Source organism: Marmota monax, unplaced genomic scaffold (genome assembly GCF_021218885.2).
Source record: "Marmota monax isolate L192 unplaced genomic scaffold, Marmota_monax_Labrador192_F-V1.1 WCK01_AAM20220418_F8-fsc00019, whole genome shotgun sequence".
NCBI lineage: Eukaryota > Metazoa > Chordata > Mammalia > Rodentia > Sciuridae > Marmota > Marmota monax.
The window spans coordinates 7,442,397-7,461,363 of NW_026695242.1; the positions used below are offsets into that span (position 1 = coordinate 7,442,397).

The 18,967-nt window shown below is 55.1% G+C and overlaps 1 protein-coding gene across 6 annotated transcripts in view; it reads right to left on the reverse strand.

Annotated features, from left to right (window-relative positions):
• Positions 1-18,967, reverse strand: part of Cdh23 (cadherin related 23) — a 383,514-nt gene that overhangs the window by 340,338 nt on the left and 24,209 nt on the right. For all 6 annotated transcript variants that reach the window (XR_009226399.1, XM_058577902.1, XM_058577897.1 and 3 more), the window contains exon 2: positions 599-670. Coding sequence is in view for 5 of the 6 variants with exons in the window: in XM_058577902.1 (XP_058433885.1) it covers positions 599-665 (67 nt within the window). In the remaining variant the exon portion in view is untranslated. The remainder of the gene's footprint in view (positions 1-598; positions 671-18,967) is intronic.

The following is an 18,967-nucleotide window of genomic DNA, read 5'->3' on the forward strand; positions in this document are numbered from 1 at the left end:
ACTCCTGCAGAAGGACAGCTCCCGGCCAGCACCCCTTGCTCAGGAGGCTTCTTCTCCGTCTCCCTGTCTAAACCACCCCTCTGTCCTCGGAGCCCACAGCAGAGGCGCTCTCTCTGGCCAGGCTTCTCCTGTCCCCTGAGGGCTTCTGTGGGGCCACGGACACCCCAGGACCACGCCACTCCCTGCACTCAGTAGGCACGGAGCCCGGCCAGACTCGGGGCCCCTGGAGCACAAGGAATCCCTGCCACCCCCGAGTCGGGCACAGTGGGCGCATGGCGTAAATGACAGCCGTGAACCTGAACAGAACCGTGTCCAGCCTGCAGCCCAGAAGGGGGACGGTTTCTGGTGGCAGATCACAGAGCTGAAGCATCTCTCAAGGCTCCTCCCACGTCCCTGTCCCAAGCCCTGGGGACAGCTGGTATTTTCAGCCGCGTGCGAGCTGCAGAAGGCAACTGAGGCCCAGAGAGGAAAGTGTCTTCAGTCGCACACAGCAAGGGAGGCTCCCCAGGGTCCCCGGGCAGAGCCAAGCCGCTGGCCCCAGCACCCTCCAGCCTGGCCTCCCGGGATGGAGAGGGGGTGAGGGGGAGGCCGGACTTACCCCAGCATCCAGAGGCCAGCAGGAGAAGCCAGAGCACAGCGCAGCCGGTAGCAACGTGGCACCGCATGGCTTCTGGGGACACAAAGAGAAGAGGGTGAGAAGCTTCCTCCTGGAGGGGCGCTGCCTGCAGCCCCTCCCCCTGCAGCTCCGGGAGAGCTGGGCCTGAGGGGGTCAGAGGAACCCACCCCCTTGGGGGAGCACGGAAAGAAGAAGGAAGCTCGTCACTCAGCAGCAGCATGGTCCACTCCCAGGCAGGACGAGGGGCCTGGGAGCAGCTGGGGTGCACCGGGGGCAGGTCCCTCTTCACCGGCTACCCTTGGGGGACCCCATGGGCAAAGCTCAAAGGCAGACATGGAGGAGGTGTTGAGGACATACCCTGGGCCCAATGGATACAGGGATGCGCTGCTGCGTCCATCCTCTGAGACCACATCCCCAAGAGCAGCACAGCCTGGCCAGCCAGGGGGGCAGGGTTAAGGGGACAGTGTCCACTAGGAAGGTGGGGGGCTAAGAGTGGGATTGTCAATTCCAACAAGCCGACCACTCGGCAACCAATGAGCATATCTTTTCCTCTTTAAAAAAAAAAGTCCATTATATTATCCTATAACCTTGGAAATGAGAAGGGGCGACAGATCCCAGTGTCCAAAGAGGTCTGGGGAGGGGAGGTGGCCGGCCCAGGGCCCGATAGCAAGTCTGCAGGAGGTTGGAGCTGCATGCCGGGTGGGGGTGGGGCAGCTCTGGGACACAGCAGGTGCATGTTCTGCAAGCCAGACCCCATCTCGAAGGGTGGCTGGGGGTGGACTGCTTCCTCCTGCCCACGACAGCAGGACAAGGTCCTCTGGCTCCTTTGTACCCCTGAGGCAGCTCAGGAGCAGGCTTCCCTACGGCCCAGCAGTGACATCGGGGGGGCTCATGCTCATCAGCTGGGACCCTCCCACAGAACTGTCAGTCCTGGTGATGAAGGGACACCACTGGGCCACCCCTCCTTCAGTGAACACACACAAACACACACACACACATACACACACACACACCATCTTGCCCCGGGGGCCTGCACCTCCCTCGTTCCCAGGCAGGGTTTGCTAAGACTCCCAAACAGTGGTGGTGGAGTCAACGCCTGGATCCAGGTGACATGTCACCCACCTCAACAATAAGTTACCAGAAAGCCATGGAGAGGTGAATGGGACTGGGGCGGGGGTGGGGAGGACTTCTAGGGGAGATCTCCACATCTCTGCCAAGATCTTGGGGCAAGAGATTCAGAAAAAGTGGAGAACTCAAATTCCTTCATTTGGGGCCTGGAGGGGACCCCTTCTGCACCAAAGTCCTGGGCGGACAGTGAGGTGGTGGGGTTGGGCGGTGGCTCCTGACCAAGAGTATGTGCAATGGTCCATTTGTTTTCTTTTTAATGTGCCCTTAAAATATCCTAACTATGAAGTATGAAAGAGTCATGTGAAGAATAAAAGATTCTGAGACACATTTAGTCGAGGATGGCCCCTGCATTCCCACCGTGGAGTTCCCAGTTAACAGCCTCCCTCGGGGTCTGCAAAGCACACAGCTATGGGGGTAGCCAAGAGGGCAACTTTGAGTGGGTGGGGAAGAGGGCCACTTGAGGCCACATGCCCTGTCCAAAAGTGACAGCTTGGATAAGTCCCAGCCAAGAGGGAGAGTGGGCCAGTGTGGCTGGAGCTTCTGATTTTTCTCAATGAAAACTGGACGCTGGGCTTTGGCATGAACTCGACTTTTAAATGTTGGCAGATAATTCGATTTGTAAAGAGCACCCTTGCCCCGTCAGATGGTCGGTGTGTGCAGAGTGGCCTGGCACAGGTCCTCCCCGGCCTTTCTCTGCACCCAAGCCAGGATGTCCCCACTACTGTGTGGAACCAGGTGGCTGCTGGTGATCTCTGCAGTGTCTTCTGCGTAAAAGCAACCAGTGGGCTGGGGCTGGGGCTCCGTGGTGGAGCTCGCCTGGCACGGGTGAGGCACTGGGTGCGATTCTCAGCACCTCGTAAAGATAAATAAAGGTCCATTGACAACTAAGAAATATTTTAACAAACAAAGAAAAAGCCACCTGCGGGCTGGGCGGAGCTCTGCGAAAAGCGCTTGCCCAGAGTGCAGGAGGCCCTGGGGTGGATCCACAGTACCTCCCCGGAAAAACACGAAACAAAACCAAAGGAGGAAGAAATTTGCTTTTCTTGTGTGTGATGTGCCACAAGCAGCCCTCCAGGCCAGCGAGGCTTGAAAGGCCTCCTCCTCTTGAGGAGCGAATGGTAGTATATAGCGTTGTTTCGTAATGACGACAGCCATCCCCTCCTGATGGACACAAGGGTGTTCCCAAGTTCCTGCCCCCAGACATCTCTCCGCACATGACTAACTGTGCGGGGACTCTGCCCTTCCATCGCTCTCCAACGGCTGTTGCTGGATCAGTGAAACACAACGCAGAGCGCGGAGGGAAACTTTCATTAGATGCCGCTGGATTACCTTCCGGGAAAGGCGGCGGCAATTCACGGCCCCTCCAGCAGCGAGCGGGAGGGCCCCCGTGCCCACCTGGAAGCGATCCCTCTTTTAAATGGCTGCCAATCGGACGCATGAAGAATGGTCTGGCATGGCCGCTTTTATTTGCATTTCCCTAACTGCCGGGATGCGGCGCAGGATGCCTTTTGCTAAGCGTTGGAACCACTTTCCATCTGGTCCTGTGCGATATCCTATCAGGCCCCGCAGGGCAGCCAGCCAGCCTCGCCAGCATTATCCCTGATTTACAAGTGGAGAAACCGAGGCACGGCGCAATTAAGGGACGATCTGACATCTCACGGTGAGTGAGTGTCTTTAGGAAGACAGAAACCTCCAGCCCTCTGCCTTTGCAAACCAGATGTCAGGAGAATTAAACATCTGCTGAGAACATCATCCGCACATAGCTGGGGTGTGCCGCCTCCCTGCCTGGTGCTGAGGAAGCTCATGGTGGAGGACGGAGGACGAGGAGGGAGGGGACGCTGTGAGCAGGTCCCACAGGCCAGGGACGTTGACAGGTATTATTACGACTCAATATCCCAAAATATGTCTAGGAAACAGGTTCCTTGTTCCCACTTACAGACGAGGGACCAAGGCTCAGAGAGGTCACTCCAGGATCAGGGCGGAGCCCCGAGCTGTCTGTCACAGCGGCCCTGCATCCCCGGTTCCTTACGGTTCCTTCCTTCCGGGAGAGGGAAGTCCGGCCCCTCCCTTGGGTGAGACAATACATGCCCCACAAACGGCAGGGAGGGGCGTCCCCCCATGTAGGACAGCTGCACCCTGCATCACGGCTCCCGTGTCCCCCAGGGCCACTGCCGGCTCGCTGGGCCCCCTCCTGACATGTCTCTCGCCCTCCTTCCCCTGCAGGGTCCATCCCACAGCCTCAGTGCCCTTGCCGTCCCCTGGGGGCCAAAGGCAACCTGATTTTGCAATGGTGGCAGGCAGAGGCAGGGACAAGCCGGCTCCATCCTCACCCCTTGGGCCGACGTGGCTCCGGCTCCCAAGGGTGGGGTGGAGTAGCCAGGCCAGAGGTGGTGGGTCCCAGATCTTGCTCTTCCTCTGAGCCCTTTGGTGATGGGGAGGATGGGAGGTCCAAAGACAGCAGAGGCCCAGGGCAGCGAGAACAGGCCCCGCCCCCGCCTCCAGCCTGGCGTCCTGGTGGACACGGCCTCTGCCTGCTGGCACACCTTGGCACTGGGGCTGCGGCAAGTGGCAGCAATGCCCTGGGGAGCCTGACCTGGCTCATCCCAGGCCACGGCTGTTCCCCAGCCTCCTGGCCTCCTGCCTCCCACCCAGCACAGCCGAGGAGAGGTTCACGCCCCATGTGAGGCTGCCCCGCCCTCAGGGGGGGACCACCAGCCGCACCTCTCCACCAGCATCGGGAAACACACCCCTCCAGGCCGGGCTCCTGCCTGGCTGGACATCAGAGACCGGCCTCAGAACAGCAGAGCCACTGCCACCAAGCCTTCCGGGGGCCAGCTTAGAGCCCCCTCTTGTAGGAACCTCCAGGAGTCTCTCACTGCCGAGGGCACACACAGCCAGACCCCGAACCCCCAAACTGAAATTCCCAACATCCTCCATCACATCGAGCCTCATGCCGGGTGCCGTGGGGCGCACGGGACCATGAGAATGGCTGAAAACATGTGCTAGGTGTCAAACAAGTGACACAGACTATCGCTGCCCAGGGCTATCAGAAGTGAGACGCCCCAGGGCAGTCAGAGGAGCTGCACAGACGTCAAAGCTCCATGGCGTTGCTCCACATGTGGAACTCAGAGAGGTCAAATAACTCACCCCACATCACACAGCTTATAAGTGACCAAGTTCAGATCTGAACCCTATTTTGATGGCCATCATGGCCAGGTTCCCAGCCTTACCCCCACAGTGTGCCAAACTCCGGCAGGTGCCCTCAGGGAGGGTCCAACTGAGGAGCCAGAGGGGAGGCCCTGGGCAAGCCCTGCATCTACTCAGAGGCCATTGAGCCAGGCCTAGATGAGAATCCCAACATCCTCAAGCCACAGCAAGTGGGGTCAGCACGGAGGCCAGGCTGCACGTGCCAGGAAGAAGGGGTTCCGGCAGGGCTGGCTGGGGGGCTCCTGTTTCTTCTGTCTTCCTGGGATGTTGGCATCTCAACAGGCTTTGCCCCTGGGCCCAGAACCCATAAGACAGTGCAGTCACCATCCGAGTGATCCAGTCCGTCCCCCTTCATCTCCCACCACCTCCTGCCGGTGCCATCCCTGAGAGGTCGACACCTTTGTCCCTGGCAGGAGCGTATGGGAAAGGCGAGCAGAAGGGAGCTGGGTGAGGACAATCAGAGCATCACTGAGAAGGCAAAGCAGGAAGCGAGCCATGTCCCAAGGAGAAGAGCATCCAAGCTGGAGGAACAGCTTATGCAAAGGCCCTGGGGCAGGACTGACCCTTGTGTGCTGAGGTCCATGAGGAGACTAGTGTGGCTGGAACAGGGTGCATGGTGGAGAGGGATGCAGGAGGTGAGGGTGGAGAGACAGGGGCCATCGTGGACACCTTATGGACCAGTGACTGGGTAAACAAGGGGCAGGAAGGACTTGGGTTTTGAAGAAGCACCCCGGCTGCTGCACCGTGGTGCACTGTGGGTCAAAGGTGGAAGCCCACATAGAGAGGACGAGGCAGTGAAGCGGGCCAGAGATGATGGGCGGGCAGGGCTGGGGTGTGAGACCTGGCAGTTCCTGTTTCAGGGCAGAGCTGAGAGGAGTCCTTCTGAAGAGGAAGGGGCAGTGCAAGAGAGGGCAGAGCCTGAGGGTCTGGGCCCAAGGACCTGGAAGGACAGTGTTGTCATTGCCCAGGACAGGAGAAGGCTGCAGGTGGAGCTGGCTGAGGGACAAGATTAGAAGTTCAGTGGGGACAGGGCAAGTTCAGTGAGGCTTGCTGACCACCAGGAGCAACAGTGCACAGGCAGCTGGAGGGGGCTGAGGGGCGGCCCAGAGGGGTGTGGGGGTGGCCACGCGGGGCTGTGGCACGGGCCCAGAAGAGGCGCAGACCAGCAGGGTTCGCGCCCCTGAGCCGCGGACACGTGGCCGGTCAGTGCCCTCTTTGCAGAACTATCCCAGGAGCCTGAGAACGCACAGCCGGCCAGCAAGTGCACCCGCACGACGGCGGAGCGGTCACCAGGCCAGCAGAACGCTAGCCAGGACAGCAGAATGCGGGGACAGCCCACGGGGATTGGCTCCACTGTGGGACAACCAGGGGGGCCCGCAGAGGGGTGGGGGCAGGAGGCACACAGCGTCAGCGGCGCTGCCAGAGCCAGCCGCAAGGCATCGGCCACTCTGTTTTCTTCTGACTTCTGCATTTTCCATATTTTCTACAATGAACACTCAGTGTTTGTGAAATCAGCAGTCCAGCTCATGTCCACCCTCCCCAAACCTTGCCACAGCCCAGAGCTGATGGCGACTGATTAGAAAATGACTCTCCTGCCCTCCGCGGGGCCCCCTGGGCGCGGGGCCCCCTGGGCGCACGGCCGGGCATGCACCGGGGGCTCTGGGAGCAGCGAGGGTCCTCCACCCCCCTCGGGCTGCCCGACCCCCGTCTCCCCCGTGGATACTTCTAGAACACAGGGCTCCCCATCCCGGCCCAGCTCGGACCCCGCCTCTACGGACCCCAGGAGTCCAGCCGCGCTGCCTCTTCTCCCTCCGGGGGCAGGATCAGGAGGGCTCCCTGCGCTCTGCCCGGGGCCATGGGGCAGCATGGGATGGCATACAGGCCTCAGGAGAAGGCCAGGTTGCAGCTCACCCCACACTGCGGCCTCTCCTCCCCCAGGACAGGAATAACCTTGGGCCAAAAAAAAAAAAAGCCAGCCAAACACCCCCACCCACCCACCCACCCGCACTCACAGGCAGGGACACTGACTCTGCCACCTGCTCCCAGAGAAGCACCCATAAGAGGCCCACTGCCCAGTCGGGGGCCTCCTTTCTGTCCCACCCCTCCGCCCTGGCTGGCAGAGGCCAAAGTCCTTGAAAATTTATAGAGGTTTCACCAAATGCCTCTGGACCCTGCAAACCGGAAGAGGAAAGCCACAATAGCCGGGTTTCCTAGACCAGAGAACTGCAGTCCTTCCCCTGTGGGAGCAGAGCACACCCCACCTCTTCGGGAAAGGGCCTGCTCTGGACCTCACTCCCCGCAGGACCCCAGGCCACCAGCTCTGCCTCTTCCTGTGGCCCGGGCAGGAGGTGCAAGAGCAGGATGCCCCTTGTAAGAAGGCAGTGTCCCCCCATCCCAGCAAGCAGGGGGAGGGGACAGGGCAGGAGGGGACATCTGAGCAGCATTTCACTTTCTCAGGAGTGAGAGATTTTCACAGCAGGGTGCCACAATTTAGTTTGAACTGTTATGAATTCCCATAAAATCAGATGCACTCAACTTTGAATAGAAATACAGAAATACACTGTAGAAATCAAATACAATTTGGGGATTATTCACCCCCACTACACACAGAGAGGTTCGTGCGTGCAAAAAGGCGCCTGCAGACATCACCGTCAGGCCACTGATGGACAAGCCACTGTCTGCCACCAAGGAACACACTCGGAAGCCCACACTCTCTGGGCCACTGGCTGAGGAGGACGCCGTGGCAGAGGGAGGCACAAGATCACCCTGTGGCCATCCTGTTCTCGAACCTTCCTCAAAAGCTCACAGAAGTGATGGCCAGCCAGGGCTGAGAGGGGCATAACCTGAGACCTCCAAGGCGGAGTCACAGCCATCCAGCATCTTGCCCAGGACGCCTGTGGCTCTGACTCCTTGGGAAAAAAAATCAAATCAGCAAAAGATAATTTTTATTTTATTTTATTCTTCTGAAAGCCATCTGTAGACATGGTCAATAACTGTACAGGAGGGGTGCTCAGCAAGAAGCGCGTCTCCCTTCTCCCCAGGCCCCACACCTCTTTCCAAGAGGTCATCCTTGAGGTAGCATGACCCTCCGTTAAAATACAAATCCAGGGGCTAGAGCTGGGGCTCAGTGGTAGAGCGCTTGCCTGGCACGCAGGAGGCACCGGGTTCGACCCTCAGCACCACATAAAAATAAGTAAATAAAATAAAGGTATTACCAGGTGCAGTAGCACATGCCCGTTATCCCAGCGCTTTGGGAAGCCGAGGCAGGAGGATCGCGAGTTCAAAGCCAGCCTCAGCAACTTAGTGAGGCCCTCAGCAACTCAGGGCCTGTCTCTAAATAAAATATAACAAAGGGTTGGGGATGTGCCTGAGTTCAATCCCCAGTACCAAAATAATAATAATAATAATAATAATAATAATAATAATAATAAGGTATCCATCTCGAGTTATATCCCCAGCTCCAAGGCTTTACTTTTGATTTTAGAAAAGGTTTTCATTATCATTCTGTGACATATGGAAGTACGATTTACTTGGTGGGAGAGAGAGGCTTGGGGAAAGCCGGTGGTGGCAGTTGAGGCTCTGAGGGTTTTTCCTGAGAGACTATTTTGTTTGTCGTGTGTGGTTCTAAAAATAAAGTTAGTTTCTTTTGACAAGTGGCTCCTGATTGTGATCATACCCGTCACTGACTACCGGTCCAGCATACAGCCATACTTGTGGATAGGCCTTTGCACCTGTGGGGGGGTGAGGTTCTTTGCCTCACCTCTGTTGGCCCCCAAATTTTAGACCATCACTAGTAGAGGAGGATGCAAAATGCCATGACATTAAGCCAATTGAGGGCTCCTTTGAAAAATTGTACCACCGGTGACACCATCAGCAAAAATACTCCAGCACTACCACAATTCGCTGTACCAACAGATAGTTCACAATGCATACAGGTGAGCTCACAATGTGTCCAGGCAAGTTGCGGCACATCTCCAATTTTAATAAATAAATAAATAAAGTTGTTTAAGACCTACATGGCATTCATACCACCCCACTCCTCACTTGATTGTTTATTTGTTTGTTCATTTATTTATTTGGAGACCGGGTCTCACTCTGTTGCCCAGGCTGGTCCCAAACTCCTGGGCTCAGCCATCCTTCCGAGTAGCTGGAGCCACAGGCCTGCACCAACACAATGACCTGCTCCTGGCTTTTCACATGACAACACCGCTGCGCCACATCAGTGCACACAGAGCTGAGCCACCTGCTTCCTCTCAGTCCCTGCTGCAAGTGCCCTGCAGCGTGGGGGAGGGGTAAAATCCAACCTTCCCCCTGCTGACGACACACGTTTCTTTTTGACCTTTTGCTTCCACAAGGAAAGCCCCCATGAACATTCCGGTTCCTACACCCACAGGCATGATTCTGCCTATGGGACATCTAGGAGAAGACATTTCCGTATTTTTACAGCTATTGACCAACCGCCTTCCAGAGCGTGCCCCCAGTTATACGGCCTCCCAATGATTAGGAAAGGGTAGGCTCCCTGCCTTCACCACTGGGCTCTCAGAAAGACACCTGAGGCTTCTGGCTCTGCCCCAGCCCCTCAGACAGGGGCCAGGCTGGAGTGCTCAGAGCCAGCTCCCGCCAGGAGTCACCCGCGCTGACCCAGGCCCGGCTCTCTCTCAGGCCTTGGCCAGGCTGTCCCCATCCTGGAGCACCACTGGTCCCACCTTGTGTGTCCATCCTCACCATCCAGGCACACCTCAGATGCCACCCTTCCACGAGGCCATCTGGCTCCTGGGGGAGGGGATCCTCAGCTCCCCGACCTGCATACATTTTCAGAGGCATTTTCCCCCCGCTATGAGGACCGTCAGACATGCCCTGTCCTCCTCCTGCCAGAAGACCCCTGGGGCCCTGCAAGCAGAGCCCACCCATCTCCCACGGCCACCCACCACTAACACTTGGCACACGAACAGGTGCCGCACAATCCAATTGCTTCTTTAAGTAGGTTCTGATCTTCCCCTTTCCCATCTCAGCAAATTCACTGCCATCCAGCCAGCCAGTCTTGATTAATTCAGTTATCAAATACCTTCCACACGCCCAATAAACACCACTTCGCTCCTGACCCCTGGGTCACTGTGTTGCGGCCCTACTGGCCCCCTCTCGGCCCCAGGCCTGCCAGCCTCAACCCCACCCCTTGGCCATTACTGAGGCTGATCAGATTATCAGTCCCAAGGCTCCATTCCTCTGCCTGGGGGCTCAGGGGGGCAGAGTAGACATTTCCACCCTTCGTGCTGAACTTGGTCATGTGACCTGCTGTGGCCAATGGAATGCTCTGACCAGACCCCACACTAGAAGCACTAACCTTGGGCAAAGAGGCTGAGTGCCCCTGAGTGCCTGCCACTCAACCCAAGGAGAACTCTGGACGTGGAACGGCAAGTACACGGAACCCATGTACGGCCTAGAGCCAAGCCCAATCCTAGATGGGCTGACCCTCATCTCTCTCTCTCTCTCTCTCTCTCACACACACACACACACACACACACGAGCAAGAAGAAATGACAGTCATGCCTGTGTGCTCTGCAGTTTTATCAAGGCAAATGACAGATACCAACTCTATGAATTTTGTATCTATATGAAACATCTACATAAAAGACATAAAGGAAAATGTTCAATGACATTGGATGGGGCAATGATGTCTTAGAAATGACACCAAAAGCATAGGCAATGAAAAAAAATAGATAAACTGATTTCATCCTATAGCTCAGTGGGACAGCACTTGCCTAGCATGCACAAGGCGCTGGCTTGAAATGACGCTCAACATCACTGCATCAGGGGATGTAAATCAAATCCACAGTGCAGGGGGCAGGGCACAGTGGCGCACGCCAGTAATCCAAGAGATTCAGGAGGCTGAAGCAGGAGGATCTCAAATTCGGGGCCAGCCTCAGCAACTTAACAAGACCCTGTCTCAACATTTAAATAAGGGCTGGGGTTGTGGCTCAGCGGTAGAGCGGTTGCCTAGCATGTGTGAGGGCCTGAGTTCAATCCTCAGCACCACATAAAGATAAATAAATCAAATAAAGGTATTTTCAAAAATTTAAAAATAAAATAAAAAGGGCTGAGGATGTATCTCAGTAGTAGATCCCCTGAGGGTTCAATCCCCAGAACTGCGCCCCCCCCCCCAAAAAAAAAGAACGTGAAATTCTACTTCACATGCACGAGGATGACTATTACAGACGACACGCACACACCAAATGGAATAAGTGTGGGTGAGGACGTGGGAAATGGGGCCCTCGTGCATTGCTGGTGGGGATATAAAACTCACAGTCACTATTCAAGACCTCACGGAAATCCCTTTTAAAAACTAGGCAGAGAGCATGAAGATCATGTGTCCATTTCACAAGTCTTACCTCAAGCCTCAACTCTTCTTGGAAGCATAGCCAATCCTCATCTCCAGGAGGAGGCATACCTCCTGTATATAGTATTTTCTCTTCTATCAGAACATTTATGATACTAATTTATTCCTGGTTTTTATTCATTTGTTTATGTTGATTTTTTTTGTTTACAGTATGCTTCTGCTGATTACCCTCTAAGTCATGTGACCAGAGGCTCAGATTCATTGTTACATTCAGAGTGCCAACATAGAGCTTAGGTATGCAGAGGGACATTCAATAAAAGCATTAAATTATTCAACAACCAAAAAAAAAGTAGACAGAGGCGGGGCATGGTGGCACATGCCTGTCATCCCAGTGGCCTGGGAGGCTGAGGCAGGAGGATCACAAGTTCAAAGCCAGCCTCAGGAACTCAGCAAGGCCCTAAGCAACTCAGCGAGACCCTGTCTCTAATAAAATACAAAATAGGGCTGGGGAGGTGGCTCCGTAGTTAAGGGTCTCTGAGTTCAATCCCCAGTACCTGCCTCCCCCCCAAAAAAAGAGGCAGAGAACTACCATATGATCCAAGAATCCCTTTCCTGGGTCTATTATACACAGGAAGGATGAAAGTAGAGACTTGAACCTACCCCCATGTTTATAGCTGCATGACTCACAGGAGCCAAGAGGGGAGCCACCCAAATGTTCAGGGTTGACAGCTGAGGGATGAGCAAAAAGTGGCGCATTCACACCACGGAACATTGTTCACCTTAAAAGGGGAGCCTCTGAGTCATGCAGGGACACAGAGGAGCCTCGGGGCATCAAGCTAAGTGCAATCAGTGGTCAAGACGAGCGGGGACGGTGGGACTCCACTTCTGCGAGGTGCTAGGAACAGCCAGACGTGCAGACAGGCAGTGGGGAGGGGGTGGTTAGCCGGAGGGAGGGGGCAGAGGGACAGGCAGGGAAGATGAGAAGTTCTGGAGATGAGTGATGGTGACGATGCCCAAGAACACAAGTAATGCCACAGAACCGTCCCCTAAAAATGATGAACAGGACGAGTTACTGCTCAATATGTAAACGCAGAAATTAACACAAGAAAAACCAAAAACGAAAATAAAGGCCACTCGAAGAAAACTTAGTGACCCACATGGACAGCAGGGCACGTCCATCACAGCAGGGCCAGCACAACTGAGGCGGGCTGCTGGGGTCTGCCACGCGGGCTGTTCCCTCGGGCACCTCGCTCCAATCCCTGTTTTGTCACATCCAGCTTAACTGTCCCCAGTCACCGGCCACCACAGCTGGCCACCCTGGTTCTCACCGTTAACCTGTTCTTCTCCCACACTTTCTGCAGAGGCGCATTACTCTTGGGGTTTGGGCATCTGCTTCCCCCGCCAGAGGTTTAAGGCGTAGAGAGGAGGAGGGAGCCAGCGCCCCAGGCAAGGCTGAGCTGGGGACAGCAGAGGCTCTGGCGGAAGGTCTCCTCTGGTGACTTGCTCTGCCTGCTTCTTTCAGGTCTTTCCCTCCGTCTCCTCAATGCAAAGACTGGAAGGGACTACCGTGGGGGACCCTCAGGGTCCACTGGCCAATCCTCCTGCGTGGAAGCCAGTCAGGTCCAAGAAGTACGACTTTTAATGAAAATCTCAAGTACAAACTGTGACAACTTTCTGGAAAGACACTTGGCACAATAAACTACAGCCCTGGAAACACTGACTCAGCGACGACTGCCAGGATCTTCTCTAGGGAAACAGAAACATGGTAAAAGCCGGGCACAGTGACACACGCCTGTAATCCCAGGGACTTGGCAGCTGAGGCAGGAGGATCGCGAGTTCAAGTTCAGCCTCAGCAACTCAGTGAGGCCCTGAGCAACTCAGTGAGATGCTGTCACTAAATAAAATACAAAGAAGGGCTGGAGGCGTGGCTCAGTGGTTGAGCACCCCTGAGTTCAATCCCTGGTACAAAAAAAAACAAAAGTGGCCAAAATATTCCTGTTTTTAAGCCGCCTGCAGCAGCACCGTTCACACTAAAATCAAAGGACAAGTCAATAATCAACGGAGCAGGTTTACATGAGTAAATTACGGGGCATTTGTACAGCAGCTGATGAGGCAGCCACTGTGAATCACATTTATCGACGAGGAAAACTGTTCATGACAAGTGTTTAAATTTGCACTAATGCATTCCCATGTTAGAAAAAATCAAATTCTACATGTGTACATCTGAATAGAGAATAGCATGTCGGTATCTTTATTGAATCTTTAAATAGTGGGGTTCTGTGTAAATATTCTTTTGCCCTTCCTGTTTTTCTGTATTTTCCAACCTGTCTGCAGTGGAGTTTTTATAGCATAATCAAGTATTGAATATCCCACTTTTAAAAAAAGTTAATAATCAAGTCAGATGAGTCTGGCATATGGTCAGGCATGTAAGTCAACAGGGGGAAAAAGTGAAAATCCAGATATAAATCTATGCGTCTGAGATCAACTGATTTTCAGCAAGGGTGCCCAGCCCGTTCCACTAGGGGAAAAAAAGACTTTTCAACAAACGCTGCTGGGACAACTGGGAAGCCACATGCAAAAAGGATGACGTTGGACCCCGGCTCACTCCATCTACAAAAATTAATTTGAAATGAATCAAAGGCCTAAGTAGAAGGGCTAAGTCTATAAGTCTTGGGAGGAAACTAGGTTGTAAAGGTTCATGACTTTGGATTAGGAAACAGTTTCCTAGACAGGACGCCCAAAGCACAAACCACAGAAGAAAACACATCGGCCTTCATGGGAATTAAAATCTTGTGGCTTTCTGGGGTCTTTGTTTGTTTTGTTTTTGATACCAGGTGTTGAACCTAGGGGTGCTTAACCTCTGAGCCACACCCCCAGTCCTTTTTTATGTTATATTTAGAGACAGGGTCTCACTGATTTGCTTAGGGCCTTGCTAAGTTGCTGAGGCTGGCTTTGAACTTGCAATCCTCCTGCCTCAGCCTCCTGAGCTGCTGGGATGACAGGCGTGGGCCACCTTGCCTGGCCAAAAACTTGTATTTTAAAGGATATCATCAAGAAAGCAAAAGACAACCCACAGAAAGCAAGGCTTAGGGTGGGGGAGGGAGGAGGATGGGATGGGAGGCCAAGTTCATGGGGTTTCTTTTGAGGTGACGCAAATGTTCTAAAGCCGACTGTGGGGACAGCTGCACGTTATCTGTGAACGTATCCATAACCACTGAGGTGTGCACTTTGAGTAGGTAAATTGGACCATAGGTGATTCTATCTCAATAAAGCTATTGTAAAAAGTCCATTAATAAATAAGTCAACAGCTAGTCTAAAAACCACAGAGTATCCACAGTGAGGTAGCCAAACTCAACTTCCTGCAGACTCTCCTGCCCTTCTGGCCCTGCCTCCCACTCCTAACCAGAAGGGGCCACTCAGCCCCTCCAGCCCCATCCACTGCACCTGGGCCGCCAGCCCACTTTACAGACAAGGAAACCGAGGCGCACAGAGCTGCCTCTCTTGTCTTCAGACCTTCAGCCAAGGATGACAATGAAGACCCCAGGCCTAGGCCTGTCCCCCACTCAGAAAGCCCTGGCCACCTTCCCCAAGTGCCCGGTGGGCCTGGTCCCCAGCTCCGCCCTGCCCTGCTTCTCAGACATTGACTCCACCTCCAGGTCAGGGCCATGCAGGTGGTCAGGGGCACTGAGGGTGGGGCCAAGGCCACTCCTAGTGGCCAGGCGTTGGACCTCACCAGCTAATCTACTGCTTCCCCCAGGCCCTCCCCAAGGCTGGGGGTGGGAGGGAGCCTGAATCTCCTCTCTTCCTCCTTTCTCCCAGACAGATGGAGGGGTTCACATGTGTCCCACATCTCCATCTCCCTCTCTCCTTTGCCCCCTCTCACCCTGGCTCCCCCAAACCTGCCCCCAAAGCCCCAAATGCAGCTCCCTCCTGCAGCCTGAGGCCTCACCCCCCACTCACAGATCATCTCCCTGAGACACTAAGGCAGCCAGTGCTTGCTGAAATTTGACTGCAGAACTAGACGAGGAGACCTGTGCCCGCTTCACAGCTGGGGAAAAGGAATCCTGAGAGGCTCAACTTGATGCTAAAGATTGGCCAGGGCTCGGGGCAGAGGCTGGGCCTCTGATGTGAACAGAAAGCCTCCTCCTGCCATCGGCCGCAGCTGGAAGTGAGGGAGACGAAGGACACACAGGTGCCCACCTTCCGCTCAGGAGCTCCGTGGCTCAGGCTATGGGGCACTGTGCTGGCAGACAGACCAGGTGGCCCCACGCCGTCACACCCAGCTCCTCACTCATGCACCTGGGCTGTAGTGACCCGGGAGCCCGTGATTCCATCAATCAATCTGCACCACCACCGCCCCCCACCGGCCCCAGCGCCACCCTGAGTTTACTCAGGCTGGGCCTCCCCTTCCAGCCCCACCCACCCCCGTCCAGGACACCTTCAGCACTCAGACCCTCCTTCTGGTCCTCAGGCACCACAGGTCTGCTTGCCCCAGGTAGCCATGAGCCAGCTGGGTGGCCCTGGGCAAGGCCTCTGGTCTCTGGGCCTCAGTGTCCTTGTCTGCAAAACATCACTTAAGACACCACAGCTCCTGCCCCCGCTGTGCCCTTCCTGGCTCACAGTCACCTCCTCTGAGGAGCCCTTCCCTCCATCCTATGTCCAGGGTCCTAATGTGTGACTTGTGCTGCTTTAGGGCCCTGACAGGTGTGCCGACCCCGCTGTGAGCTCCTCCCTGCCAGCCAGGGCCTGCGCATAGTAGGTGCACAGGGAATAAATGGATGAGCCCTTGTGGCTCAAGCAGCTGGGAGCTGTGTTGCAGGGGAAGCCTGGACAGGAGCCCCACCAGCCAGCTGGCGAAGACACCCGCAGCCCAGCAGGGAGGGACACCGGTGGGGACAGGGCTGCTGAGCTTTCTGGGGCCTGTGTCCCACCACGGGGAGCAGGAGGAGGGAGGGCAGGGTTCGCCGTCTCTAGCGGTCAGTTGACAGCTTCCCCTTTGAGTTAAGGGGCGCATCTCCGCCCGCCTGGCAGCTCCTTCCTCCCGAGTGAGAGGTTGTTTGGATTGTTCTTCACATCACACCCCCCTAAGGAGAAAGAGGGACCCAGAGGGAGGCTGGGGAAAGGAGCTCTGGGCCTGAGTCCCACCAGGCCTGTTCCATGTGGGAACCATCAGATGACTGGAGCGAGGATCTGGGTTCAAATCCTGCGCAGTTCCGTTTCCTCTCTGAACCAAGAGCAGCACCTGCTAGACTTTCCACGGAACTGCAAATATCCTCACTGTTCCCGGTGAGGAGCCCTGCTGGCCCATTTAGCAGATGGAGGAAAGGAGGCTCTTAGCCTTCGTTATTGACTAAGTTCTCCCAACAGTAAAGGAAGGAAGCAGAACTTGAACCCAGGGGCCAAACTGTTTCCATGGTGTCATCCTCACCCGCAGCCAGGACACCGGCCCTTAAAGAATCCAGTCCAGTGCTCACGAACACACCTCAGGCTGCCCCACCTGACCCACCCTACGGATCAGTGTCAGATTCAGAGAGCTACTGAACACCAGCATTGGAGAGGACTAGAGTTGGCTCCCTGTCTGACTGCTGGACTCTACGACGTCCTTCCCTGTCTGCCTCCACCTGGCACTTGTATGCCCGCAGTGACGGGAGGCTCACTGCCTACTCAAGGCACATTCGTCCTTTGGACAGCGTGGTTAATTAGGATGTCCTTCCTCATAATGAATCAAAGGCTCATAGAGACCCGACGGAATGACACGACTCCAGGTCCACTCTGCCCCTCTGCTCCCCTCCAACCCACTCTGCCCCTCACGCTCCTCACCGCCCGTCCCCCTTCCTCCCTCCCTCCCTTCCCCACCCCCGCTTTCTCTCTGGTAACCACTTTCTAACCTTTACTAAGGACAAGGATATCTTTTTTAAAATACTCAATTTTAGAAAAAAAAAATTTCACATCTGTATGAGCAATACCCAAATCATAATTCTTAAAAATAACAAATTGCAGGCCAGAGTAATCATAAGTAAATTGATATTGATAAATAAGCTTTTCTCCAGAGCAGTAGGTGGCTTATTTTAATCTAATGAGTTTTGTATTTTCCCAGCTTTCAGATTCCATGATGAAGAGCTGTCTGCAATAGAATTACGACGCTCTCCGAAATGTTGTAATTTAATGCCTCATTTTGTCAAGACTTTCTGGAAAATGAGATTTGTTCCCAGTGAGGAATTCTACTCGACTCTTTCCCATGTGCCCCCCTCCATCCCCGGCATACTGGCTGGTCTGTGTGGAAATGGGGAGAGGCCAAGGTGAACGCGGTGACAGTGTGGGACAAAGGACCCAGCAGGGACAGGAGGGGCCACTCCTAGCTGGACACAGCTCTGCTGTGTGACAGAGAGGTGCCCACTGCCCACTCTGTGCCTACCCCTACCTACTGCGATGAGGAAGGCAGAACAGACCTCACCTTCCTTATAAAGTGCGAACAGGGCCCCTATCTGGGGGTTGGAAGGAAAAGAACCCCAGACTCCTCAACACAGGAGAAAGGACCCCACAGCCCACAGACAGGGCAGGGGGCAACAGAAACAGAGCTGGGGACCAGGGAACTAAGCTATGAGTGGAAAACCCAGGGGACACATGGCCGAATGCCCTCCAGGGACAGGACACGCAGCACCTGGGCAGCCAACGTGTCGCACCAACTCCACTGGGGGCCTTCTAGAAGGAGGGGGTCAAGAGGCCAAGAGAGCAGCGGGGCCAGCCGGACACGTCTCTCGTCTGCCACTCAGGTGTGTGAGGGCGCCTCGGAGCCTCTGTGTGCCTCAGTTTCCCTCATCTCTGAAACAGAGATTGTCACAGCACCTACTACACAGGGGGTCGGGGGACAAAACGTCCATGCTGGGACCCAGCCCCTGCCACGCAGCTCCTGACGGAAACATGCTATTATCAGTCGCACGGCGGCAGCTCATCCTCGCCAGGTGTGTGGACACCTGCAGAAACAGGCCCACTCTGGGGAACAGGGCGGCCGTCCCTGCATTCTCAATGGGGCCTTCTGAATAGTCCAGTGAGCTCTCCTGGTGCTCAGGACTGGACTTTTTAAAAAGATGATTTCATATTTCAAAAAAGAGAAAGAAAGAATGATGGACTTCTTCTGAGTGGCCCCCACTCTTGACATCTAGGGGCTTCTCCCTTTTGGACTTCTGGTCTCTACACTCACACAATGGACTCCCACCCGTTGAGGCAAGCCACTCATTCACCTGACAAACTCTTCCTGAGGGCCAGGAGAGGTGTTTGGCAGACACCAAGGAAGACACCACCCTGCCGCCTGGCAGGGGACAGGAACCTTCAGCCTCACCGTCATCATCCAGGTATTCCGGGGGAAAGCCTGGGGAACACCACCTTCAGCCTTCCCGGGCCCGCTGTCCCTGTGCCTGAATTAAGTCCCAGGTCCTCATATGAATTTTAAACTAGGTGAGGTGACAACTTAATGAGACTCGAGCTGACCTGTCTAAAGGTTAAGTGGACTGTGTTCGCAGCTGACAGATGCATCTAAAAGCAATGGTCTGACGGGTGGACAGAGAACGGACAGACAGATACGTGACAAAGGAAATGTTACAAAACACCCACTAGAGAACGTGGCGGTGGGGACATGGGTGCTCACTGTGCCCATCTTTAGTCTTTCTGTGTGTTCCAAAACC